Consider the following 21,810-nt stretch of genomic DNA (forward strand, 5'->3'; position numbering starts at 1 on the left):
GGGCTGACACATAGAGAGAGACAACCATTCACACTCACGTTCACACTTATGGCCAATTAAGAGTCACCAATTAACCTGCATGTCTTTGGACTGTGGGAGGAAGCTGGAGTACCCGGAGAAAACCCACACTGACATGGGGAGAACATGCAAACTCCACACAGAAGGGCTCCCCCACCCTGGGGTTGAACCAGGAACCCTCTTACTGTGAGATAACAGTGCTAACCATTGCACACAGTTTTCTCGTATTATTCAATTAGTATTTATAGCACTATTTAATTTCAGTAAACTGCACCAGAAATTATTGTTAATTTTTAATATTTTACTCCAGCTGTATAAATTGTTTACCTGTGTTATACTACTAACTTACTACTAATAATATTGGTTTACCTCCCCATCGTAGAAGTGGAAGGTAAATTCCCATTTTTCTTTCTAACTGTATTGGCGTGACTTTATATAAACATGTGTAATAAAAACACAAGCCTCGCCTTTCACACAACCTCTAACTGGCCCCTTGTGTCCATGTCCCATTGTAGTAACAGTTAACTCAGATCTCGGGCTCCCATTTGTCCCTGTGGCTCATTACTGGCTAGCGGCCTGGAGCCTCAGATGCACAGGCAACCCTCACTGACCTGATAACATTTATAGTTGTAATGGATTTTTTTATGCCTGTCATTAACTCGCTCAGAGATTGGAGAAAGAAATTGCTTGTACCTTTTTTTTCTGTGGTATTTCAACTTTATGGCATTATGTTCAGATATGTCACCTTCCATCATCTCTTTTTAAGGCCTGTCCTGTCACTGGTTTTGTTTTAAATGAGCAGGTCTTTTGTGCAGGACCCTTGTAGTATCTAGGACTTGTAATGAATATTTAATGATGTTGAGTAAAAGCTTTGAAAGATATAATTTCTGTCCAATTATTGGCTCTGTCTCTGCCAGACTGTTAGGGGTGATTTAGCGGACTACTTGGTAAATGTAGACAGTTTATGTGAAGCTGCTCAAAATTAAATCATTTTAACAGTGTGGCGATAAAACTGATGTTCACTTTAAGTCATTGAGAATTTTATTTATTTTCACAAAAACTAAGTTTGTACAAAAGAACTTCAATGATGGATAAAAATATACAGTAGAAAACCGTAAAAAAAAAAAAAGTTCATGTGAATAATGATCAACTGTCACTGTTGACCTGAGTCCAGTCCCATTCAGTATGTGTTTTAATCACAATACCCAGAGGTGGTACAAAATGACAGGAACACACAACAATATCATTAAGTCTTGCACCATCACCAACTTTAGTTTAAAAATGAACACAAAATGAAATCAACACCTCTCCCCATGGTCTTACGAATAACTGAACCTTACAACAGGTGTTCCTATTATTGTGGTCACCTCCTGTAGCTTTACCATACAAACACAGAGCTGTCTAAGGTCAAACGTGTTGGCTTCACACTGCTTGTCCATTTGCACTTGTGTGATTAGCCAGCAATGATGTAGTTTGAAGAGTGAAGTGTCATTGGTCCAAGCGAAAAATGATTCAAGTAAAGACGCTTTGTAATAAGGTTGTACAATGTATTGTTACTATCGATATGACTAGATATTGTCTTAAATCTGGGATATCGCAATTCTACAAGTGCTGTCTTTTCCTGGTTTTAAAGGCTGCTTTACAGTAAAGTGATCTGATCGTTTTAGCTGTTGTGGTATTTGTAATATTGAAAACACCAATAGTTAACCCTATAATATCCTTGTAATATCCATATTGAGGCATTTGGTCAAAAAATATCATGATATTTGATTTTCTCTTTATCACCCAGCTCTACTTGGTCACTCAGATTGAGTTTTGGTAACGGGGGAACTGAGTTCATTAATTTATTTGGTCCAAACTGGTGAAATGTGGCTACCCTTTCCTTTTGATGTCACAGCTCCTCTGAGTTGCAAATTTGTAGTATAATGATATTTATAATGATAATGGTAGCGAAGAAAAAAACTGGTCGTACAGTATATATCACATCCTTTGGCATCGTTCAGTTGTTCTTCTTCTGGCTCTTTCTGTTGGGTGGCTCGCTAAACTGGACAATGTTGAAATGTACAAAGGTTCCCAAGAAGTGCACGAAAGCAGTAGTAGACACCAGCACGGGAAACAAGTCAGGTAGATGTGATGGAGGATCCAGAGCTACAGTCACGACACTCAGACCAGCCATGGCTGCGACACTGATGTAGAACTGTAACACAGAGAGATGGAGACAGAGGGTTTATCGACTGATTTAAATGAGAACTGGGACACAAGATCAGATAGATGTTGAGTTGCACTTCAAAAACGTAGGCTGAGGTGAGACAGCTGTGGTCAGGTGCTACTTCAAAGAGACGATACGACAAAGCTTTTCCTTGAGCTTTTAACCACATCACACTGTCTTCATCAGAAATGAATACGCTCGTTTGTCGTGGAGATGGTCCAGTTGGCATCATGTGACCCAATTATGGAACCTCGGTCATGTGATAACAGGTGGTTATGTTGTGTATGTGTGGGGGATCGTAACCACTGTTTCTCAAGCATGCCATCTCCATGACAACTGTGCGAATGATTCACTGATAAATACCATGAGATGTGGTTGAAAGATTTGGAAAACCAAATAAGAGGACCTTGAGTTAGGACTGCCTTGTCAAACTACTATTTTTAAGGTCAAGACAAGCCTTTATTGCTCAGTCACTGATAAGCTTTTTTTTTTCAGTTAAGGTAACAAACTGCAATTGGGATGTCATCACATTGTTCTTCTTTATATCCTAAGTACTCTGCGTGACAGATCATGATTGATAAGCTCTAACCAGCAAGAAACTAATGAGGGTTGTTAAAGGTGCATTCAATGTAGCATATCAAGATTAGTATAGTTGTCATGGCGAGTAAAAATTGTTCTATAATATCTTCTATAGATCTGGAAATAACTTTTTTTGTTCAAGAAATTACCCAGATGACATCATCTGGGTAATTTCCATCAAGGAGACTGAATATTTGAAACCCTGCATTATAAAGTAAGATGTGGGTGTTCACCATGGAAGGAGGGTCTAATGAAAGCTGCACTGACTACATTTACATGCACACAACTTTCTAGTATTAATCTTCTATTAATATAAATATAACAATATTGTGGATTTAATAGGAGTTATGTAAACAGCATATTTGGTATAGATTTTCTGAACAGCGCATTCGGAATATGCGTCTCAATTGGCATTTTTACCGCAGTTTGCGTCACATGGCCTCTTGTCTGTTTACCATCTGCTCTGTGTGTTGTCAAGCCAAAAGTTTGCAAGGCTGTGGTAGAGACAAATGCCCAAAAGTAAAGCCCACATTTCTGGTCAGAGGCAGAAACACACTTACTTTCAAATACTATGAAAAAACTTGGATATCAACAGGATTTTGGATATGCACAAATATCGCAATGCCGACCTTTTCAAGAAGGTGGTTGGAGGAATGAAAGAGGGAGGCTGTGTGTATATGGTAAACTCCAGTATTTTTGGAGTTTGACTAACTCTAGGGGCTAAAATTTAGGATATCTCAGCCTCTGTAAATTGCCAGGTAACCCTTTGATGTAGACAACTCTTTTACGACAACTTCTTTGAGGTGACTGAATTGATATTCCATACCAGAAACTGTTCCTCGTAAAAACAATGACGAGACCGGGCACCTCAGGCCAAGAACAAACTGTTAGCTTTTCCCTTAAGTTTAAGTGTAACTATAATATCAAACCCAATGAATGATCTAATTTGAAAGAGCTCTCAAATCACATTGCATATTCATCACTGGATGACTCACATCAAACTGGTCATTTGAAAGGTGCTATAAAGAAAAAGAATATCACGGGGCATAATGGCCGACCTGAATTAAGGTCTACAAAACTACTTTTTTACACAGTTGCAAACAGAACTGACGGTGAGATCATTCATGTGTCTATTTGGGCTTTATGAGCCAGAGATAAGTCAGTGAGTGAGATGGAGGAAACACCTCGTGCCCACACCCGCCCCGCCACCCCAAACCTATGAAACCTTATCGCTGTCACCGGGGCTTGCTATTTATGCTGCTTGTGTAAATAAATATATCTAGGCAAACCTGTGTTAATGACACGCGCTATAAAAAGACACCTTCTCGTAATCTCTGACACCCTACCGGAGCCCCTGTCGCAGAGGGGTTGGCGGTGCAGCCACTTCAGACGCTGTGGAAACTTAAATAAGTGATAAATAATTCTTTGGCTGGCAGCGGCTTTCATCCCCGCACAGCTTACACAACTTACAGTGGCACATGATCTTTATTTATACAGTTGGGTGTATCTTCTCACACGCTTGCAATTTAGGTCTAGTGCCGCTCTCAAAGTACAGGCCATCTGGGATCCTGGAATCAGCACCATTCTTATTACAAATGCATCAGCTGTGTATCCTCCTCCCCCCGTGTATGAGAGCAGACATGAAACACTAACTTAATCAAGCAGCAGTATCTTAATTTTGTTTACTGTTCGTTGAGCATGAGCCTCATCAGAAGCAAAAGGAAACCATGCTTTAAGCTTAAATCCAACTTTGGGGCTTTGTGATTTTGGTGACTCCTAGTGGTGGTGTCAAAAAAAGTGGTAGAGAGAAACTTCTGGCAACTGACCTGGTATCAGTGACATGAATGAGCCGAAAGCAACACATAAACTGCAACATTTTTTACTGAGACTGTCTAATTTCTCTACAAACAAAAGCCCATGGCACCAAAATGATTTTACAGATGCTAAAATCAAATAGATATTTTACACTTAGTGGCTTTAAATTACTCTGATGTGCGCACTGTGCAGTCTGTTGATGTAATACTGCCTCCCCTTCCTGTGTTAATACGTATTAAGTAATCTGCTTGACCTTTATTTTATTGGCAGCCAATTAGAGCTCCAACCACAATGATAGAAGTTACCGCCTCTTATACAAGTCTCTGGGACTGCACAGCAACCTCTGCAGCGTGACCTACAACATTTAGCTGATATAAACCATTTGCACTAAGTTAATGTGCTCTTTGCCCCCCAGAAGGACATTATTGTTTTGAGTTCAGCAGGACTGAAGTCAAAAATTGAGCTTTTTGTCTATCAGTCAGACTCAGGTGGCAGTTGTGCCACATGCTGCATGTCTTTTCATGCAGAATAACTTTTTTCTTTTTGCTACACATACTCAGCAAGGATGAAGTAATTTGGAAAAAAAAAATGATGGAAAAAGTTTTGTAGGTAAGTAAATTACATATAATCATTGTGGCAGCATCTTTAAAATCCTAACGACACATTAAACGTAGCAATTAAAATGCTACTGAAATGGTTATATGTAACCTTAACATCATATTTAGCCTGGTATCAACACAGATGACCTGCAAATCACAAAGTAGGTATTACACTCTTATTCACTGTACCAGGGCTTGAACCGCACTCACCTTCCATCTTACAATCCAGGCCAGATTCCGTTTGGGTAGGCAGAAGAACAGTTTTCGGTAGGTTCCCAGTCTCAGCTCTTCCTCTGAACAGTGCTCCAGTGCAGACAGTAGATAGATGCTGAAGAAGAGGAAGGCCAACGAGGTCACGACATAAGGCACCAGTAGGCCGTCCTTCAGAAGCAGAGGCAGCATGCTGCATGGAGGGACAAGGACAAGAACAATGGTGCATTTACAGTTTAGAAATTGAAATGCTGATGTCACTGTCTAGAGTGATGTACAATAACCCCAAACAGAGCAGTGTATAAGGACTCTAAGTCTCTTTTCCACTATTTACGTGCAATGTGCAGCTAGAGCTTTGATGCACACGAATGCAACGGAATATGTAAATACACATAGCATGACGTTTTTTTAAAATCTTTTAAATGGATTTCTACACGTGTCCAACGGCACAACAAGTTCAGTTACGTGTGCTGAGAAGAGGGCAGCAGTAAACGGCATAGTTTTTATCGAGCAGGCCTGCGCAAGCACTCTGTCCCCTGGGGAGAAATGGCTCTGACATTCATGCCAAGCTTATCTTAGTTTAGCAGAGGGGCACGGACAAGAACAACAGTTGACTCATAGTAAATCGCACATCACCCTAGCTTGTAAAAACCCATCCCCTCACAACAAACCACTCATTCTGATTTTTACTGCGACAAAAAAGCTCCATTCAGCGAGATAAATGTTAAACAATTTGGAAATACATACTTGGTCAATTTAAACAGACTGGCTGCATTCTGCCCTCTTACAATTGCTATGGTTGAGCATCCATTCGGCCAATTAGGTTAACAAAAGATGTATTTCTTTAAGTGGAGTCTGTAGAGGATGTAGATAATGTGAGAGTCGGAGTCAGACTGTACTGAGAGGCAGCTACAGAATGACCTCCTGTCCCCACACACAACACACACTTAGACAGCAGGCATGCAGACTATGCCGTGTAATCCCCAGATATCCTTATACTAAACCACACGCACAACAATTAGTGCTGCCGGAAGAATTTAACAACAGCTGGTGAAAGTTAGACAGGGCATTTGCAGCACTACTTGTCTTTTCCATTCATGGTCCTCAGCTCAACCCAGATCGTAGATCCATTTGGCTGCTTAAGATTGTTTCTATGGTGTTTGATAGTTGACAGTGGTGAGAAATAAAGGAAGGTGACGTGGAAATGAAATGCCAGATTCAAACCCTGGACATTGCTGTTATGTTGTACTGTCAACTTGGCCACCAGGACATCCCACAGACTCTAACTTTTGCTGAACCGCAAGTTACAGGTGTGGAATAAGGATAAATGTTAGAATATAATGGAACACGAGCACAAATGGAAGAGTTATAAAGTTATATAGCATATAGTCATAAGTTATAAAGCAAAAAGTATCGTCATTTTGCTAACAGTAGCTACTATAAGCATCGAGTCATACCAGACTACGTAAGGCTGGGGTGGCAAAAACTCTGAATGCATTGCATTAAGAACTTTTAAACTTTAGGACTGTGGGAGAAAAATTGTGTATTTTCTTTTTTTTCCAAAGTTACTTCGTCTATTACTATAGTATAGAATACTACAAAATGCAAGTCCTGATTCTGCCTTGATTGATCTTTCCTAAATGAAAAAGTGTTTTGTTTGATTTGTGCACCTCTTAACTAATAGTGAAAGGTAATCGAAATAACGTTCGAACTGCAGCAAACATGCTGTGGATGGTTTCATGGATGCCCGCTGTATATTAAACGAATAGTTTGACGTTTTCGGAAACGGCTTATTTGAATGTGGTTTTTCCAGGGAACCAGCGGCAACTCCAGGAAGTGACTGCGCCCAGCCAAGAAATAGTTAAGCAAACACATTGGCCAATTAGCTGTATTATTACTCCAAGTGTACAGACATTCTTGTTAGCGACAATGAATTTTTGTGTACCCTTTAAAAGCACAAGACTCTGACATACTGCCTATCTCAGAAACCACTGATGAAAACGCAGAGTGTGACACTAATGCTGCAACTGCTGCTGACTTAGCAGCAACAGACAATGAGAGAAGACCTGAAAATTTTAGAGAATTAGCACTCAGTTTTATGTAGTAGGGGGTCACTGCTCCTTCTCTTTTTGACCTAAGGGGTCTTCGGCCTGAAAAACACTGAGGACCCCTGACTCACCTGAATGTAGACACCTGCAGGAACCAAATACCCATCAAAGGGAGGTCATTCAGCAGGAGGCAGGCAGGCCTAGAAAAGATGAGAGTTGAATATACTCGATAATAAACACTGTCTACAGTAAGCACCATTAAATATCATATTACAGTAAGAGAGGAAGTGAGGCCATGTTAGGTCGGAGCTGGATGTGAACTGATGTCATGCGTGTATGATGTTAAAGCAACTGACCTGACAGGACATCCACATAAATCCATTATGGACGGTCTCTCACAAGGCAGTCAAGTGTTTCTTGTGCCGCATCATTTTATATTTGCACATGCCTTTTTACTGTAACTGCACTGACATGTACGGTACTGTACTCCCTAAATAACTTTTACTTGAAAAAAGTAGAAAATGTTTTGTTAAAATTCTGACTTCAGGGCACATGTGTGTTTCTGTGTAGCAAAGCCCTGTTGTTAGTTGAACCTGTGCGACTGCGTCATTGCTAGCCGGTGCTACTTGTACACTGTGCTCCGAGGGGGGCACTTTCCACCGGTCCCCGAGCCCATAATTACAGCCAGTGCTCTTTGGCGATCCTGTTACAGCCCAATAATTGATCCTGCGCAAACAACGCCCCGAGCTGCCGCCTGCCATTCTTTCCTAATCCCTGGACATGCATTACTGATTGATTCAGGGGGACAGGTGGGAGATATAACTCAATAGTTAATAAAGCAACAATCTACCCTAATCTAGATTAATAGATGAGCCCAGATCTAGGAACCAAATCCCTCACTGTCAAATATATGCCAGACTTCACTCTGTACCTACACTGCTTTATGCACGAGGAGGTAAATGGTAATGAATCACACCCACACATGCACGTCTTTATGCTCATGTGTGCAAGTGCTGCACTTATTCATATCGAGACAAAGGAAGCTGGGAGGACTGATTTTTGTCTGTGCAGAACGGAGTATGATGGCAGAGGTGAATAAGCCCTCAGTTAGCAAGTCTGTACTTAAATAGATTGCTCCTCTGCAACTGTGGGAGCACAGCGGGAGGATGATGTCACTTTTACAGAGTGCTCACGTCTTCGACTCATTAACAAACTGCAAGACATAAACTGAGATCTGAAGTGGGGGAACGGGCGAATGGCTCCTTTGTGAGCAGAAATTAAATCTATATTCATGAATATTTGAGGTATCACTACAAGATGGTAAAAGTGCCATTAATGTTTGTCACATGTCAACGAACCACCCGGCCAGGCAAAATTTCAAGAAGTATTACCTCTGTACTTACAAGGCAGCCAAGAGGATGGACTTTTCGTGGACTTGATAGGAGAAGAGGAAAAACGCCAGAGATGAATTGGCCTAAAAGAGACATTCAGATTATTAGTACAACATCTGCTACTGTTATTGACCAGTAATACTGTGGATAGTAGAGCTGCAACAATTAGTCGATTTGTCATTCGACAAAGAGTTAATTGGCAACTACGTATTTTGATAATGTTATAATTGTTTTTTGGGGGGGGATGTCTTCTTGGGGTCTGAGAAATTACAGAGGGCATGTTTCACTATTTTCTGACATTTTATTGAAAAAACAATGGAAAAAATGGCAGATTAATTGATAATGAAAATAGTAGTTAGTTGCAGCCCTACTAGATGGCATACTTATTATTAAAGGCAGAGAAGGAAAAAAATACGCATGAATGAAGGCATCAATAAAGTGACGTTGTATTTGTTTTTAATTTATTTTTATTTTATATATTTTTATATATTTTTTATATATTTTTATTTACTATTTTGAGACAAGATTTTAAAATAAATAAAGTAGCTTTGTGCAAAATTATTAATTTATTTATAATTTAGCCTTCATGTTATTGTCGTTAAAAAACAGGCCTTGTTTCTCTGTGAGGGGAGGCTCCGTACATTCGGCTTGCTATTGTTTTGACATCAGTTGCCACTCACCAAAGCCAGTTTAAACTGCCAGAAAGTGGGCTTGGTCAGGAGTCTGACGCTGGAAGGTAGCACTGCCAGGAGAGTGCAGGCTAAACTGAAAAACAATACAAACATTCACATTATCTCACATCGACACCGTTACATGCAGAAAAATGCTCAGTGGGAGATGAAGTTACTGCAGCAGGAAAAAATAATTATACAGCGCAAGACACGTAGAGTATAAAATCAATTTGGAGTCAATATGAATAATTGCATTTGCACATAATTCCAGGCTTTCACATACTGAACATCTTTCTCCTGTGTTGGTGTAGCTTCATGTATAAAAAATGACAATGACTACAAACCTGAAAAGCAATTTACTACTTGCCAGTTTTAACTGTGTGTTTATGTCTGTGTATGTACATTGAGAGTAGAGCTGGGTGATGACACATGATATTAGATTATCCAAAATCTAAGGTGATATCTACTCGAATAATATCAACATTATTGCCCAGCCCTGCAGTGAGAGCACAAAAACTAAGTCAAAGTCCATGTATGTGTGCACACTTACATGGTCATTAAAGCTGATTCTGAATTACAAACACAGCTTTGTTTTCAGCCTGTAGCACTAGAAGATCAGATTTTGATATCAAATACAAAGAATCACTATGTCAAAGCAACTGTGGATCCATCTTGGATCTGCTCTGCAAACTAAGACCTCTGCTATGTGGGAAACGACCAAATACTGGCCTCTTCTTAGGGTTAGCAGGCATTAGTTTAACCCTTCAATTGTCACCTGCTGGGGTTGGAGGCACCGGAAGAGAGCGACTATGTGTTAGTGTGAATGTGCTGAAAGGTCGGGCAGCACCGGGTTAGTTTAAGGCACGAGGGCAACAATGTGTGTGTGTTACGACACAGATAGACAGAGAGATAATGATAGTGGTAGACGGATGGCAGTATTGTATGGTATTTAGTGTGTATGACAGCAAGTGTGTTATGTGTGTGTTATGTGTAGGGCAGGGTTTTGCGGTCCGGAAGGACGTGGATCACTTTTCACAGCTGATCCATTCTATGTACACAGTACGCCCACACCAGAGCATTTAGCAATCCGCTCCCTGTGCCAAAAAGACGAGAGTGTTTTTCATTTGTTTGAAATGCACTAGAGTCAAAGAAGTCCAACTTGATCCCCGGACTTAGCAGTCTGGCAGAAACGTGTCCATGCTGCGAACATACGACCCCTAAATTTAGCGTGCTGGGTTATTTAAGCAGGCTCCACCATGACACAACTGTTTTCTCATTGTAATGGGACAGGTTCTCAGCTTTTAGTCAAAATAACTTAACCGGATACTTCCTGGGATGCTCCGCGGGGTAGTGGGCAGAGAAACATGAGTTAAATGTTTATTACGTCGTCTTCCCTGAGAGCACGATTGATTTGTCTCTCATCCTCTTCATAATAGAGCACATAATTTATAACATTTTTGAAAAGAAAATCAGGTTGATTTATTCTGGGTCTATCTCTGTATATGACATGTTTCAATAGCTCTTTGGGCAGCTCTAAAGACAGCTATAATTTCAAGTTCAGACGTTCCTCTCAAGATGTTTCCTTAAGGAATGATCTTATATCCACTCACTGCATCACAGTTTTCCTTCCCTTGGACAAGCTCTGCTTTCCCAGAAAATAAAAGGCGCAAAAGCAAGAGACAGAAGAAGAGGAGAGACGGAACAATACAACGGAAGAGAAAAAGAATCAATGAAAGATAGAGGAGGAAAAAAAACGTAAGAGCTTGTTACAGATTGAGGGATTACCTGAGGCAGATCTGGGAGTCACTGGACAGAATGGATCTGATCTTTATCAGGGTGTTCAAGCTGCACCATGTGTTGGCCACCTTATCCTGTCCACACACACACACACACACACACACACACACACACACCAATTAGTTAAATGAAAAATTATGCCAGATAAAACCACAAAAACATTTAAAATTTTAACACAAAATAAATTCAGAATTTCACTTATAGGGGAAAGCAAATAAGTGGCATTGCTGTAGGTAATTATTTCCCAACTAAAGGTGCAATAAAAGTTTCCCAGAGCATTCCAGAGGGACATTTGTACGTAACCCTCCATCATAAATTACCTCCCCTGTCAGAGGAAGCATGGGACTGATTTGTAAACTCGGGGACACAGAGTCAAGTGTCAAACCAGAGTGGTTTCTGCAAAACCAGCAGATACAGACCAACCACAGAGCGCTGCTGAAAAATACATGTCAACATTTTAAACAATTCTCTATACAATTAAATTTATTACATTTTATAGCAAAAAATAAATATTTTTAAAATTAAACTATTGTACTTAACTGGGGCTGCATGTAACAGTAATTTTTATTATTAATTATTATTAATTAATCTAATTTTAATAATTGCTTTGCTTATAAAATGTAACAAAAAAGTAAAAAAAAAAATCACAATTTCTTCAAATTATTATTTTTTGATTGACCAGCAGTCGAACCTGGGGATTTAATTTACAATTATATAAAAAAAAAGAAAAGAAAAAATCAGGAGCTGAACACAGATAATTTGTCATTTTCGCTTTACTAAAACTATTAATAAATTATCAGAACAGTTGCTGATTAATTTTCTATCATCTAATAATTTCTGCTCAAAAGAAAACAGCATAACTTTTTCTCTCATGTTTGTCTGTATCTTTTCCGTGTTGTTTTTGTAAATAACCCGTAAAATCAGTCTTAAATGTCCGTGAATAATATGGAAGATATGTTACAACCTTAATACCAGGCTAAAAGTACTTGCGGTTTATAAGAGATGAGGAGGGCGTTGCTGTGAGATTCAGTTGATTTAAGTGCTTAAGCAGTTGTGCCGGGATCAGATGATATTGAGGCCCAAGCCGCCACTGTGCACTGTGATATCACACGTCACTGGGACTGCATGCCTCGCTCAGCTTTATGATTCCGCTGTGAAGGGTTTCAGTGTGTGGCCCTGTCTAGAAAAAAACTATTTCTGGCCTCCTCATTCTCCTCTGTGCTACAGCTGCTTCCAGCACAGCTGTGTGGATCTTAATGGCAGCCTAGTCAGCAGCACTGGGCCATCCAGTGTTGTGTTGTCTCAGCCCCTTCCCTCTCTCTTTCCTCTTTTCCTCCCTGCTCCAAATAACCGCCACGGGAATGTTCCTGGACGCCGCCTGCAGGGAACACATGAACGAGGGGGGGTCCCCAAGGCAAATGTAAAGAGGGCGAGAGCAGTGTGGCTCCTTCACCTATGATCTAGCACGGAATTTCACAGGGAGAAGCATTTGGTGCCATTTTTGTGAGCAGGCAGCAACGTGAGATGTCAGAATGCAGCTCAGTGGGTAAACTTACAACTGCTCCCGCCCAGAAGCTGCCACGACCACCAGTCACCAGCACTCCTCTTCCCCAACACCCCCTCTCACCCCTGTCCCCTTGTCCAAAGCTTCTGCCTACGTGCACAATTTCACAATTAGTTCAGGACGGCTCGACCCCGCAGCCTCTCGTGCTGTCGTCACAGGGGAGTATAGTGTCTCTCACACCCTGTGTATTATGTTTGCATCATTTCATTGAACAAATACTGCCACGGCGCATGCTGCCATCTGCTCCCCTGGTAGAATTTTCAATTACTTCTCACATCCGTGACACCTTGTGGTGGGTGCCACCTCGGGGGCCAGGACAAGAGAGAGGATACGGGGTTTCAGAAATGAGAGCTGCAAACCTTGGCCTCTGAGCTGTCAGTCAAACACGCGAGCGAAGAAACACACACAGTTACTTTACCTCTGCTCCTTCCATGACAGCTCTCAACACTGCCAACTCAAGTCTTTGAAGTGCTCTTTCTCACTGTTCGCTATCACTTTCTCTTTTAATTACCATCATATTCCTGTGCCTCCTTTTCTCTCAACGGCAACCACTGACTGACCACAGTATACAAATGTGTGTGTGCGGCTTGTGAAACAGTCTATCATACGTCAATGCTTTCCAAAGATAAAGTCAGTGGCAGGCAGTTGATACCACAGTTGTCGAATGCGCCCTGATACGCCTTTAAGCAAAGCGTTTGCCCCGCTCATCAGTCCATACGGCTAGAACATGGCTCTGCTATGAAGTGCTGAAAACACCCGGGCCATAAATTATTTAGATTTATCTATACCCTCCTACTGTATGTCCCGAGCCCCAACACCTCCCAGAGATAGAGTGAAACTGATCTCCTGACCTTTCACCATTTTATTCCACTGTTTTCTTTGATCCTGCGGGGTATCCATTTCCCACCGGTTAAGCACTTGAGGGTGGAGGGGTGTTCGCCATGCTGAGAGCATGGAGCACTGTGTAGGGCATGAGGAGTGCAACACGGGTTGTGTTTGACTTTTATAAAAGCACTGGGTACAGCAGAAGGGAGAGGTTTAGCGCGTTTCTACGGCCTCACAAGCAATGGCCAGCCTGTCCCGTGCTCAGACAGGAGAGACGTCAGAGACTGGGCCAAAAGTATACAGGAGGAGCACACGGACTAGAGGCAACAAACTTTATTAAAAGACTCATGTTTCGACACCAAGATAGTCTTCATCAGAGACTCAAAATCATTCAAGTAACCTCTCATTAGGAACTGATCTAGCACCAGCTGGTCACAGCCTCGTGCCTTAAAGTGTTAAAATCAAATTAGAGCTTTAACTTGTAAGAGAAATATCACTTCCTCGAAAACAGTGAATCTTCACTGATCCTGAACAAGTAGGCACCAACAAAACCTCCAAGCCATCACCAGGAAATCCTATCATATCAAAAAGCCTTTCTCTGTTTCACTGGATTACAATTCAGAGTGATCCCTTGTAGTGTTGTCACGATACCAAAATCTTTGTTTCGGTACCAATACCAATATGAATTTCGATACTTTTCGATACTCTTCGGTACTTTTCCTAAGGAAAAGTCCTTTTGGATACAAACCTTTAGAACAATAAATAGTAGGGGTGTAACGGTAACAAAAAAAATCATGGTTCGGTCAGTACCTCGGTACGGACGTCACGGTTTTGTAACTCAAATGTCCCACCAAGTTTGTGTTGTCTCATGTTGTCTCCCTTTGCGAGGCAGACTTTCTCTTGTCTTTTTTCACATACGCCAGCTGCGAATGTTGATACAGGTGTTGTCATACACACCACTTGTGCAATCTGTGCTCCAATAGGAACAAGAAAGGCATTTGTGTGCATAATTGAGTAAAATAAATTAACTAAATTAATGAATTGAATCAATTTCAAAGTACTGGTATTTTCCAAATGCAGTATAGTACCGTTTGAAATGCTCTAGTACCGCGGTACTATTTTAGTACCGGTATACCGTGCAACACTAATCCCTTGCGGTATTATGTGTCACAACAACATCCTGTTTTAACAGGAATTACAATAAATTAAGGCCATTTAAGAAACTGCTTCATGGGTAATACATTTACACTAATACTTGAACAAAATGCTAACATTAAAAGGAACCAATTTTTAATTATAATGGATTGGTTGAAGGATCATGTCAGGCGGCTAGTGTTACTAGAAAGGCCTAAAGGACTGTATGAAATTTTCGGGAATGAGGACAGGGCTGAATCCCCAGCATTGTTAATATTGCCTTGGAAAGAAAACAGCAATAGCCTAAACCCAATATCTAAAAATAATATTTTAATGAACATCCATTTATAAATTAAGAGCCGAAAAATAAAAGTTATTACAACCAGAGGAAGAGAGAACCTGCTGGTGAGAAAAATAAAAGACCCTCATCTGCTCTCCAGGAAAAAAAAGTCAGACTGCTCTCCCTCCAGCAAAGAGAAAAACAACACATAACCGTCCCCCTTTTCTGACCCTCCTCCCCCTCTAATAATTTCTCTATGATCCCTAACTTTTATGAGTGAGTAAAAATACTGACGTCTGTGTATTATATTTAGTTAGCAAACGTCTTCTATGCCTAGAGAGCAGCCACAAACAAATGTCAAGCACCTACAGAGTTATTGATACCCAACGCCGTGCCAGGCTTTAGGGTAAACAGATACACAACAGCATGTCTGTTGACTCGTAACATAACAAAATATGGTAGTACATATATTTTTTTTTATCTGGGAAGCCATTGAAAAAATCCCCTAGGCTTAGTGAGTCAACATTTTATTTATGCTATGGATGGTATTTGGAATTTCAGGACATTTGATTACTGTAATTACAGTCACATTCTTATTCATACCACCAGAACGGGGTGGTGAGGAGGTTAAACTTCTGTACCACCTCAAGGGTAAGTAATGCTTCTAAGGATACTGTGCCAGGAAATGTGCATGTGACCTGTATGGATCATATAATCTCCAGGCCATGCTGGGCTGACATTTGCTAGCCTATATATTTAGCTGTATTGATGTATCAGGAGATATTATACTCTTCCACTTGTTTTTCTAGATGACATACTGGGGTTGTGAGTTGCTATTCTTAGATACCTGCCATGACAAGAGTACAAATGTTTTTTTTTTTGATAAAACTAAAAGCCTCAAAGGCAAAGTCAAGCTGCTCAGATGTGGGTTTTCAGGCTGACTTTTCATTAAGAAGCTCTACTGTACCTCAAACAGACCGCGAGCCACGGGAAAAATCCTCCTGACCACCTGCATGGCCTGACTGGGGTCGGACAGGAAGGGCAGCCAGCAGAGGGCAAAAGTCACCAACACTGTAGAAGCAATTCTCACCAACAGGAAAAGCCTACGTGAAGACGGTCACACAGAAAGACAAGCATCGTGTCTGAGGTACAGATATACTATGAATAATGGAAAAAAAGCACACACTTCCTAACAGAATTTTCACATTTTTATAAACTTAAATTTGAAAAAAATTAAAATATTGACACTAGCAAGTTGCTTAAGTTTGCCTTCCTCTACTTGCACTCCTCAAACAATAAGTACACACTGTCTGCACGTCCTAAATTTGGGATTTGACCCTTGTGTTGAGGAATGCAGTGAAAGCCATGCATCAGCTGAAAGTCTTCGGTGTAGGTCAGGCTATCTTGTCAGCTGTAACTGTGAAGCTGCTGGTTAAGTTGCACTCACAGCATAGCTGAGGAGTTTGGGCATGGCGAGAGTGTCATCTGGACATATCTCCCCCCCGGCCCTTCTAATCCAGCTCTCCATTTGCTACTAAATGCCCTTGGTACATTGTTACTAGATAAACAGACACTGGACACACTAGTAACAGCATCCAATCTGATTACCTCAGTCATTCTGCGGCTCTCCTGAGGACACTGCTCACTTATAGACTGACATTACGTATCTGCTTTGAGCACTTGGCTGACGCTTTTTACGCTGTGATAAAACAATGTAACCAAAACAATGACATGGTTGAGTAATCATGGCTTCAAAGACACAAAATTATTCTTATAATAATCCTCCATACTAGTGATTGCTTTACTGATACATTTACTGACACATGCATTTGACTGTCTCCTACTTTCCTTTCTTTCAAGAAGGCAGGAAATGAAAATGTTAAATGTTGCTCTCCCTTTCCCCCCATTGCTTTTTATATATTTTCTAATAAAAGCTGATAGTTAATTGTTTGAAACATACAGTTTCTGCCACTCCAAGTGAGAGTAGTAGATGAAAAATTGAGACTAAGCCTAAAATCTAGAATCACTGTGTCTTGTATGGATTCATATATGTCACTGATCTACCACAGCTACAGTGAAATATCAGTATCGAACAACAACATGCAGTCATCCCATCTATTTAAGGGGTATGATTAAGGGTACCTGACCCATCTACTTGTACTGTGTGGGTAGGCTGGACAAAATATATTGGAAACTACTGCTCAAATTCCTTAAAATGTAAAGAAAACAATGTTATAGAAGGAAAAAAAAAAACACAAGACCCAAAAACAGACTCACCCTCGCCCCATCAGGCCCAGTTTGACACTCTTCCCCAGCAGGTAGCAGAAGAAAGGCAGAGCATGGTACAGCTCCATCTGTTTGTAGTTGAGAGCCAGGCAGAAGGCCACAGAGCCAAACACGTCCCAGCCCAGACCCAGAGCCAGAACTCCCCACAGGGCAAAGCCCAAACTCACTGCATTGTACCTGTTTGAGTTAAGGTTAATATTGTGCTGGAAGTGTCTCCATGTAGACAAGTAAAGGTAAAAAGTACAATGTGCTGGTATGGGACAAGTACCTTGGAAAACAGTGGCTGATTCAGGGTCAGTCCAGTTCAGATGCTCAGTTTATTCATTAACTCTTTCATTATTGTGTTTAATTGTATCTGAATAACAACTATTTTCAAAATTGTTTCATCATTATATTATAAGACAGACGACACTGCATACGCGAAAGATGTGTCCCCTGTCAGCTAGTGTTTCTTTCCAACTAATCTCTAACAAAAGAGCAAATCCATGAGGGACAAAGACAAGTGATGTGCAACAATGGCACATGTAATGTCTTAAAGTTGTCAACAATCTTATATAATGTTGCTGAAGGGTGAAATATCCAAATATTCGCTTTATATTGCCATTCAGGAGACACTCATTTAGTGGCACACATCTGAAATAACAAATTTACAGTTTTTCAAAGTATTTTAAATCCTTGGAAACCCCTATTACAATTACAATCAATGCAACTCAAAGAGCTACAAAGGCTATGAGGAACTACCTGATATAATACTTACTTGGCAATGAGAAAATATAGTGTGTATACAGTAAGATTTATTTGATATGCTGCCACTATTAGTAGGTCAGTGTATCCCAGGAAGTCATAAAATTACATCACAGTGAATTAAGAGTAGGAATGCACCTGCACAAAAAGGATACTGGAAATGCCCATAGTCTATGAGAATTAGGCCTGGGTAGAGAAGGAAGCAGAACAAAGTGGAAACCTGGAAAAAAATGACGTACTGTTAGTTTTATGAAGGTAAACATAACTGAAATCTAAATACAGTCCACTGGTTATTAGTATACCATGATGCAAGGTTATGAGTTATGTCATGTTTGCACACAGAGGGGAAACATTTGCATCTAAATATATATATATATATATTTAGATTTTTTTATTCATTCCTTTCTAGCAACTGCTTATTCACACTTAGGGTCAGAAGGGGCAAAGAGCCTGCCTCACAGCCTGTTCTTTTTACAGACAAAGCTGGTATGTGTCTGTTGTAGCTACTGATCTTGTAATAACTGTTTGATCATTTAGGACAGTCAAAATATTACAAAACATCCACCTTGATTGATTGTACTCTAAATACATTTATATATGCCAGCCTTCTAGGAAAATATAATATAATATTATACTGCAATATTAATTCCATAATTCCCCAACGTGAATGACCAGTGCTGTGATCAGTTTTTATAAATGTGGGTTCCCCAGACAAAGTGGAAAATGTGTCTCATTTGGATCTTTAGAGGAAAAAACTAGTAGATGTCATGACATACTCAGCAGGTCTGTTACCTTTTTTCTTGAAGAACCATCAGTGAGGTATAAACAGTATAAAACCACCGCAGGGATGTATATTAACAAATCTGCCACCAGGACTGAAATAGAAAAAAAGAACAATATTTTAATTTGTAAGTGAGTAAATGATTGTTAAGGTTCATGGAAGCTTTGTGCTGTATTTTCTCATGGTTACTGTACCTGTAGCTCTCATGAATAACTTGTGTGCTGGGCTTTCATAACCTCTGGATTTGTGGAGCTCCACCCATTCAGGGTTTATTGTCTTGGCTCTGTAGGAATATATAGTTACAGTATAGAAAATTATGCCTTGAGTGACAGGCAAGGTGGCCTGCTTTTGGAATACCTGTGCACAGGTTATATATAATAGAGTACAAGAGCAAGCAGAATAGCAGTGTGCCATATTAAACTGAGATAACATGGAAAATCCAACTCTCTTCTTCAATAAACATTCTTTCTCTGAAATAAAATACACTCTCTAAATAATAATAATAATGCTTACATAAAGGCACAGATCAGGCTGTGGTAGGCAGTCAGAGGTGGATAGTCAAGGCCCCAGTAGTTCAAGTCATTCTCAGTGGTGTTAAAGTACCTGGATGAGTACAAATATAACATATATTTATATCTGAAACTGCAAACGTGTCAGAACAATTCACATTACAAGGGGCTGCAGCCATGGTGGGAGACCTCCTGGATCGCTTCTAGATCCCTTTTTAATGTTTAATGGTGCTCACAGAATACGTATGCAACATTAGTGTTATATACATCCAGTTTCAGCTTTAATTTGACCACTTTATTGGTAATATTCTAGCTCTTTTATTATCCAGTATCTGTGGTCTTGGGGATATGTGACTCACAGAATCTACTCTCACCATTAGATATACAGTATTGTGTTTTAGGTCAGATTTGTACAACATTTCCAGTCCTAGAGCTCCTACTCTTCTCATGTGTCTGAACGAGTTTCTCAAACTTGCTCCACTGAGTAAACAAACTTCAGACTGACCATTCCTTGACAGGGAGGTTGTAGGTCACCTCTTGCCAGTGCCTTTGAGCTTCATAGTCGCCAAACATGGGAGGTTTCCCCGCCCCTGGAGGAGAATCATTCAGCTGTTAGTCTGATGAATGGGAAACTACATCAGTGACTGACAGCATGTAACCACACACACACACCAGACTGCTCGAGCCAGTGACTGGATGCTCTCCGCTAACAGCAGCAGTCTGATACGTATGCAACTACTTCCTGTCAGTTGTTTAATGAAAATAAAATGAGCCACACTGAAGTGAGCAGCATTGTAGCAAAGACAGCTGCAGCATGTTAACGTTAATCTCCACACTCTTCCTACCTGAATATGAGTTTAACGAAACGCCCCATCTCACAACAACGCCGAGCAACACGGAAATTGATACGAGACTCCACGTTTGCATAATTTCGACCGGTAAAATTAGCGCAAAGAGGACAAATAAAAGCTAAAAAAAATCTGTCTGATTTAGAAATGTCTACATTTCCTGTTTACGTCATCGTCAATGCTTCGTTGCGCACTCTCATTGGGCACTACACGCTGACGTACTCCGAGAGCCATGAGGCGTTCAGGAACACCAAGAGAAAAACATCATCTTCTCTTTATCGAGCCATCGCACCATAACGGAGGCTAAAATAATTTTGTCAAACGTGTTTAAATTGTAGCAGTAACATATAGATAAATATTTCTCTGATGAATTGTAATAACTGGCCATATAATTTGTGACTTTAACCCTTTTTGGTTAATCGTTTTGAATTGAAATTGTCAAAATTCCCAAATACATGAATGCGACATCAGCTGAAAGGAGATTTATGATAAATTGATGGATGTTGTCCATTATTAAAGACATATTAGTCATCTAATACCTTAGCAACTTATAGCTGGTGTTAAGTTCAAAGGTCAGAATTGGAGGTAGTGTTTTTTTATCCAGCGTTTTCAATTATAAAATAATAAGGCAAACTAATAATATAATACAGGCTGAGGAACAAAATGTGTAAATCGAACTAACATGAACTAATCTCTGTAAATACAACATTTTTTTGACCAATATATTTTTGAGATGTCTCCAAAATAAAAATGTAAATTATAATAACTTTAAGTAAAACATGTGAGCTATGTTCAAAATTCCAAAGATGCTATCTAAAATAAGTGTTCACCATCAGCATAAGATTTTGTGAAATCCAAAGGTTTTCTTTTTCTGGAAATCAGGAGCAATTACCTATGATGTCTGGCACTTTAAGTATTTAGTGAAATGAATGGATGACAGCTGCTACATGTGGAATCATTTAACTAATTTATTTTATATTTTCATTTTTATCAGGAGCACTTAAATCCTTGTTTTGACTACATATGTGTGTCATCTATTTTTAAGCTTAATGGCAACATACCATGACATGGCAACATCCATTCCATGTAGTGAGCAGCAGAGGCTCAGTTGTCTCATGTGTAATAGTTTGTTGTAACCTTCTGTATACAGATGTGTGTACAGTTATACAATGCAAGCCTCCCCTTGCCCTCCCCTCACAATGTAAATCTCAGCCCAGGGGCATATTCTCCTCTGTGACCTTTTCTTCTGTTGACGCCATCGTCTTTGCTCCCAAGGTGTTGGGATTTGTTGGCTGAGACATGTTCCTTGTGGTTCCGGCATCAATTATGCATAAATAATAATAACCTCGGACAACTGCTGATTTGCAATGACACTTTCATTACAACGGCAGCAGCCTATAACTCACTGGTACCCATTAGTTATTAATGCCTGGCCACGCCAGCTTTACTTTGTCATTTATTGCTTCATCTCTATGCCTTTTTAAATATTCAGTAACTGCTGT

General features: G+C 40.1%; 1 protein-coding gene across 1 annotated transcript; it reads right to left on the minus strand.

The window, feature by feature from the left end:
• Nucleotides 1–1,041: 1,041 nt before the first annotated feature.
• alg6 (ALG6 alpha-1,3-glucosyltransferase) lies at nucleotides 1,042–20,473 on the minus strand. The gene is made up of 14 exons (XM_033620889.2): nucleotides 20,306–20,473; nucleotides 19,966–20,050; nucleotides 19,465–19,554; nucleotides 19,146–19,234; nucleotides 18,963–19,045; nucleotides 18,326–18,390; nucleotides 17,418–17,603; nucleotides 16,108–16,243; nucleotides 11,326–11,411; nucleotides 9,550–9,634; nucleotides 8,882–8,952; nucleotides 7,610–7,678; nucleotides 5,431–5,623; nucleotides 1,042–2,215 (listed from the first exon to the last, which is right to left on the minus strand). Exons 1-14 carry the CDS (start codon nucleotides 20,385–20,387, stop codon nucleotides 2,018–2,020), a joined length of 1,518 nt encoding a protein of 505 aa, XP_033476780.1. The 5' UTR covers nucleotides 20,388–20,473; the 3' UTR covers nucleotides 1,042–2,017.
• Between the last annotated feature and the right edge of the window lie 1,337 nt (nucleotides 20,474–21,810).

The sequence above is a fragment of the Epinephelus lanceolatus genome, chromosome 6, assembly GCF_041903045.1.
Source record: "Epinephelus lanceolatus isolate andai-2023 chromosome 6, ASM4190304v1, whole genome shotgun sequence".
Lineage (NCBI taxonomy): Eukaryota > Metazoa > Chordata > Actinopteri > Perciformes > Serranidae > Epinephelus > Epinephelus lanceolatus.

Coding starts and splice junctions, on each gene's coding strand:
- alg6 (XM_033620889.2), bottom strand. CDS start 20,387: ATGCAAACGTGGAGTCTCGTATCAATTTCCGTGTTGCTCGGCGTTGTT. Junction 19,235..19,464: donor AGCCTGATCTGTGCCTTTAT/GTAAGCATTATT, acceptor ATATTCCTACAG/AGCCAAGACAATAAACCCTG. Junction 16,244..17,417: donor CTGGGCCTGATGGGGCGAGG/GTGAGTCTGTTT, acceptor GTCTTCACGTAG/GCTTTTCCTGTTGGTGAGAA.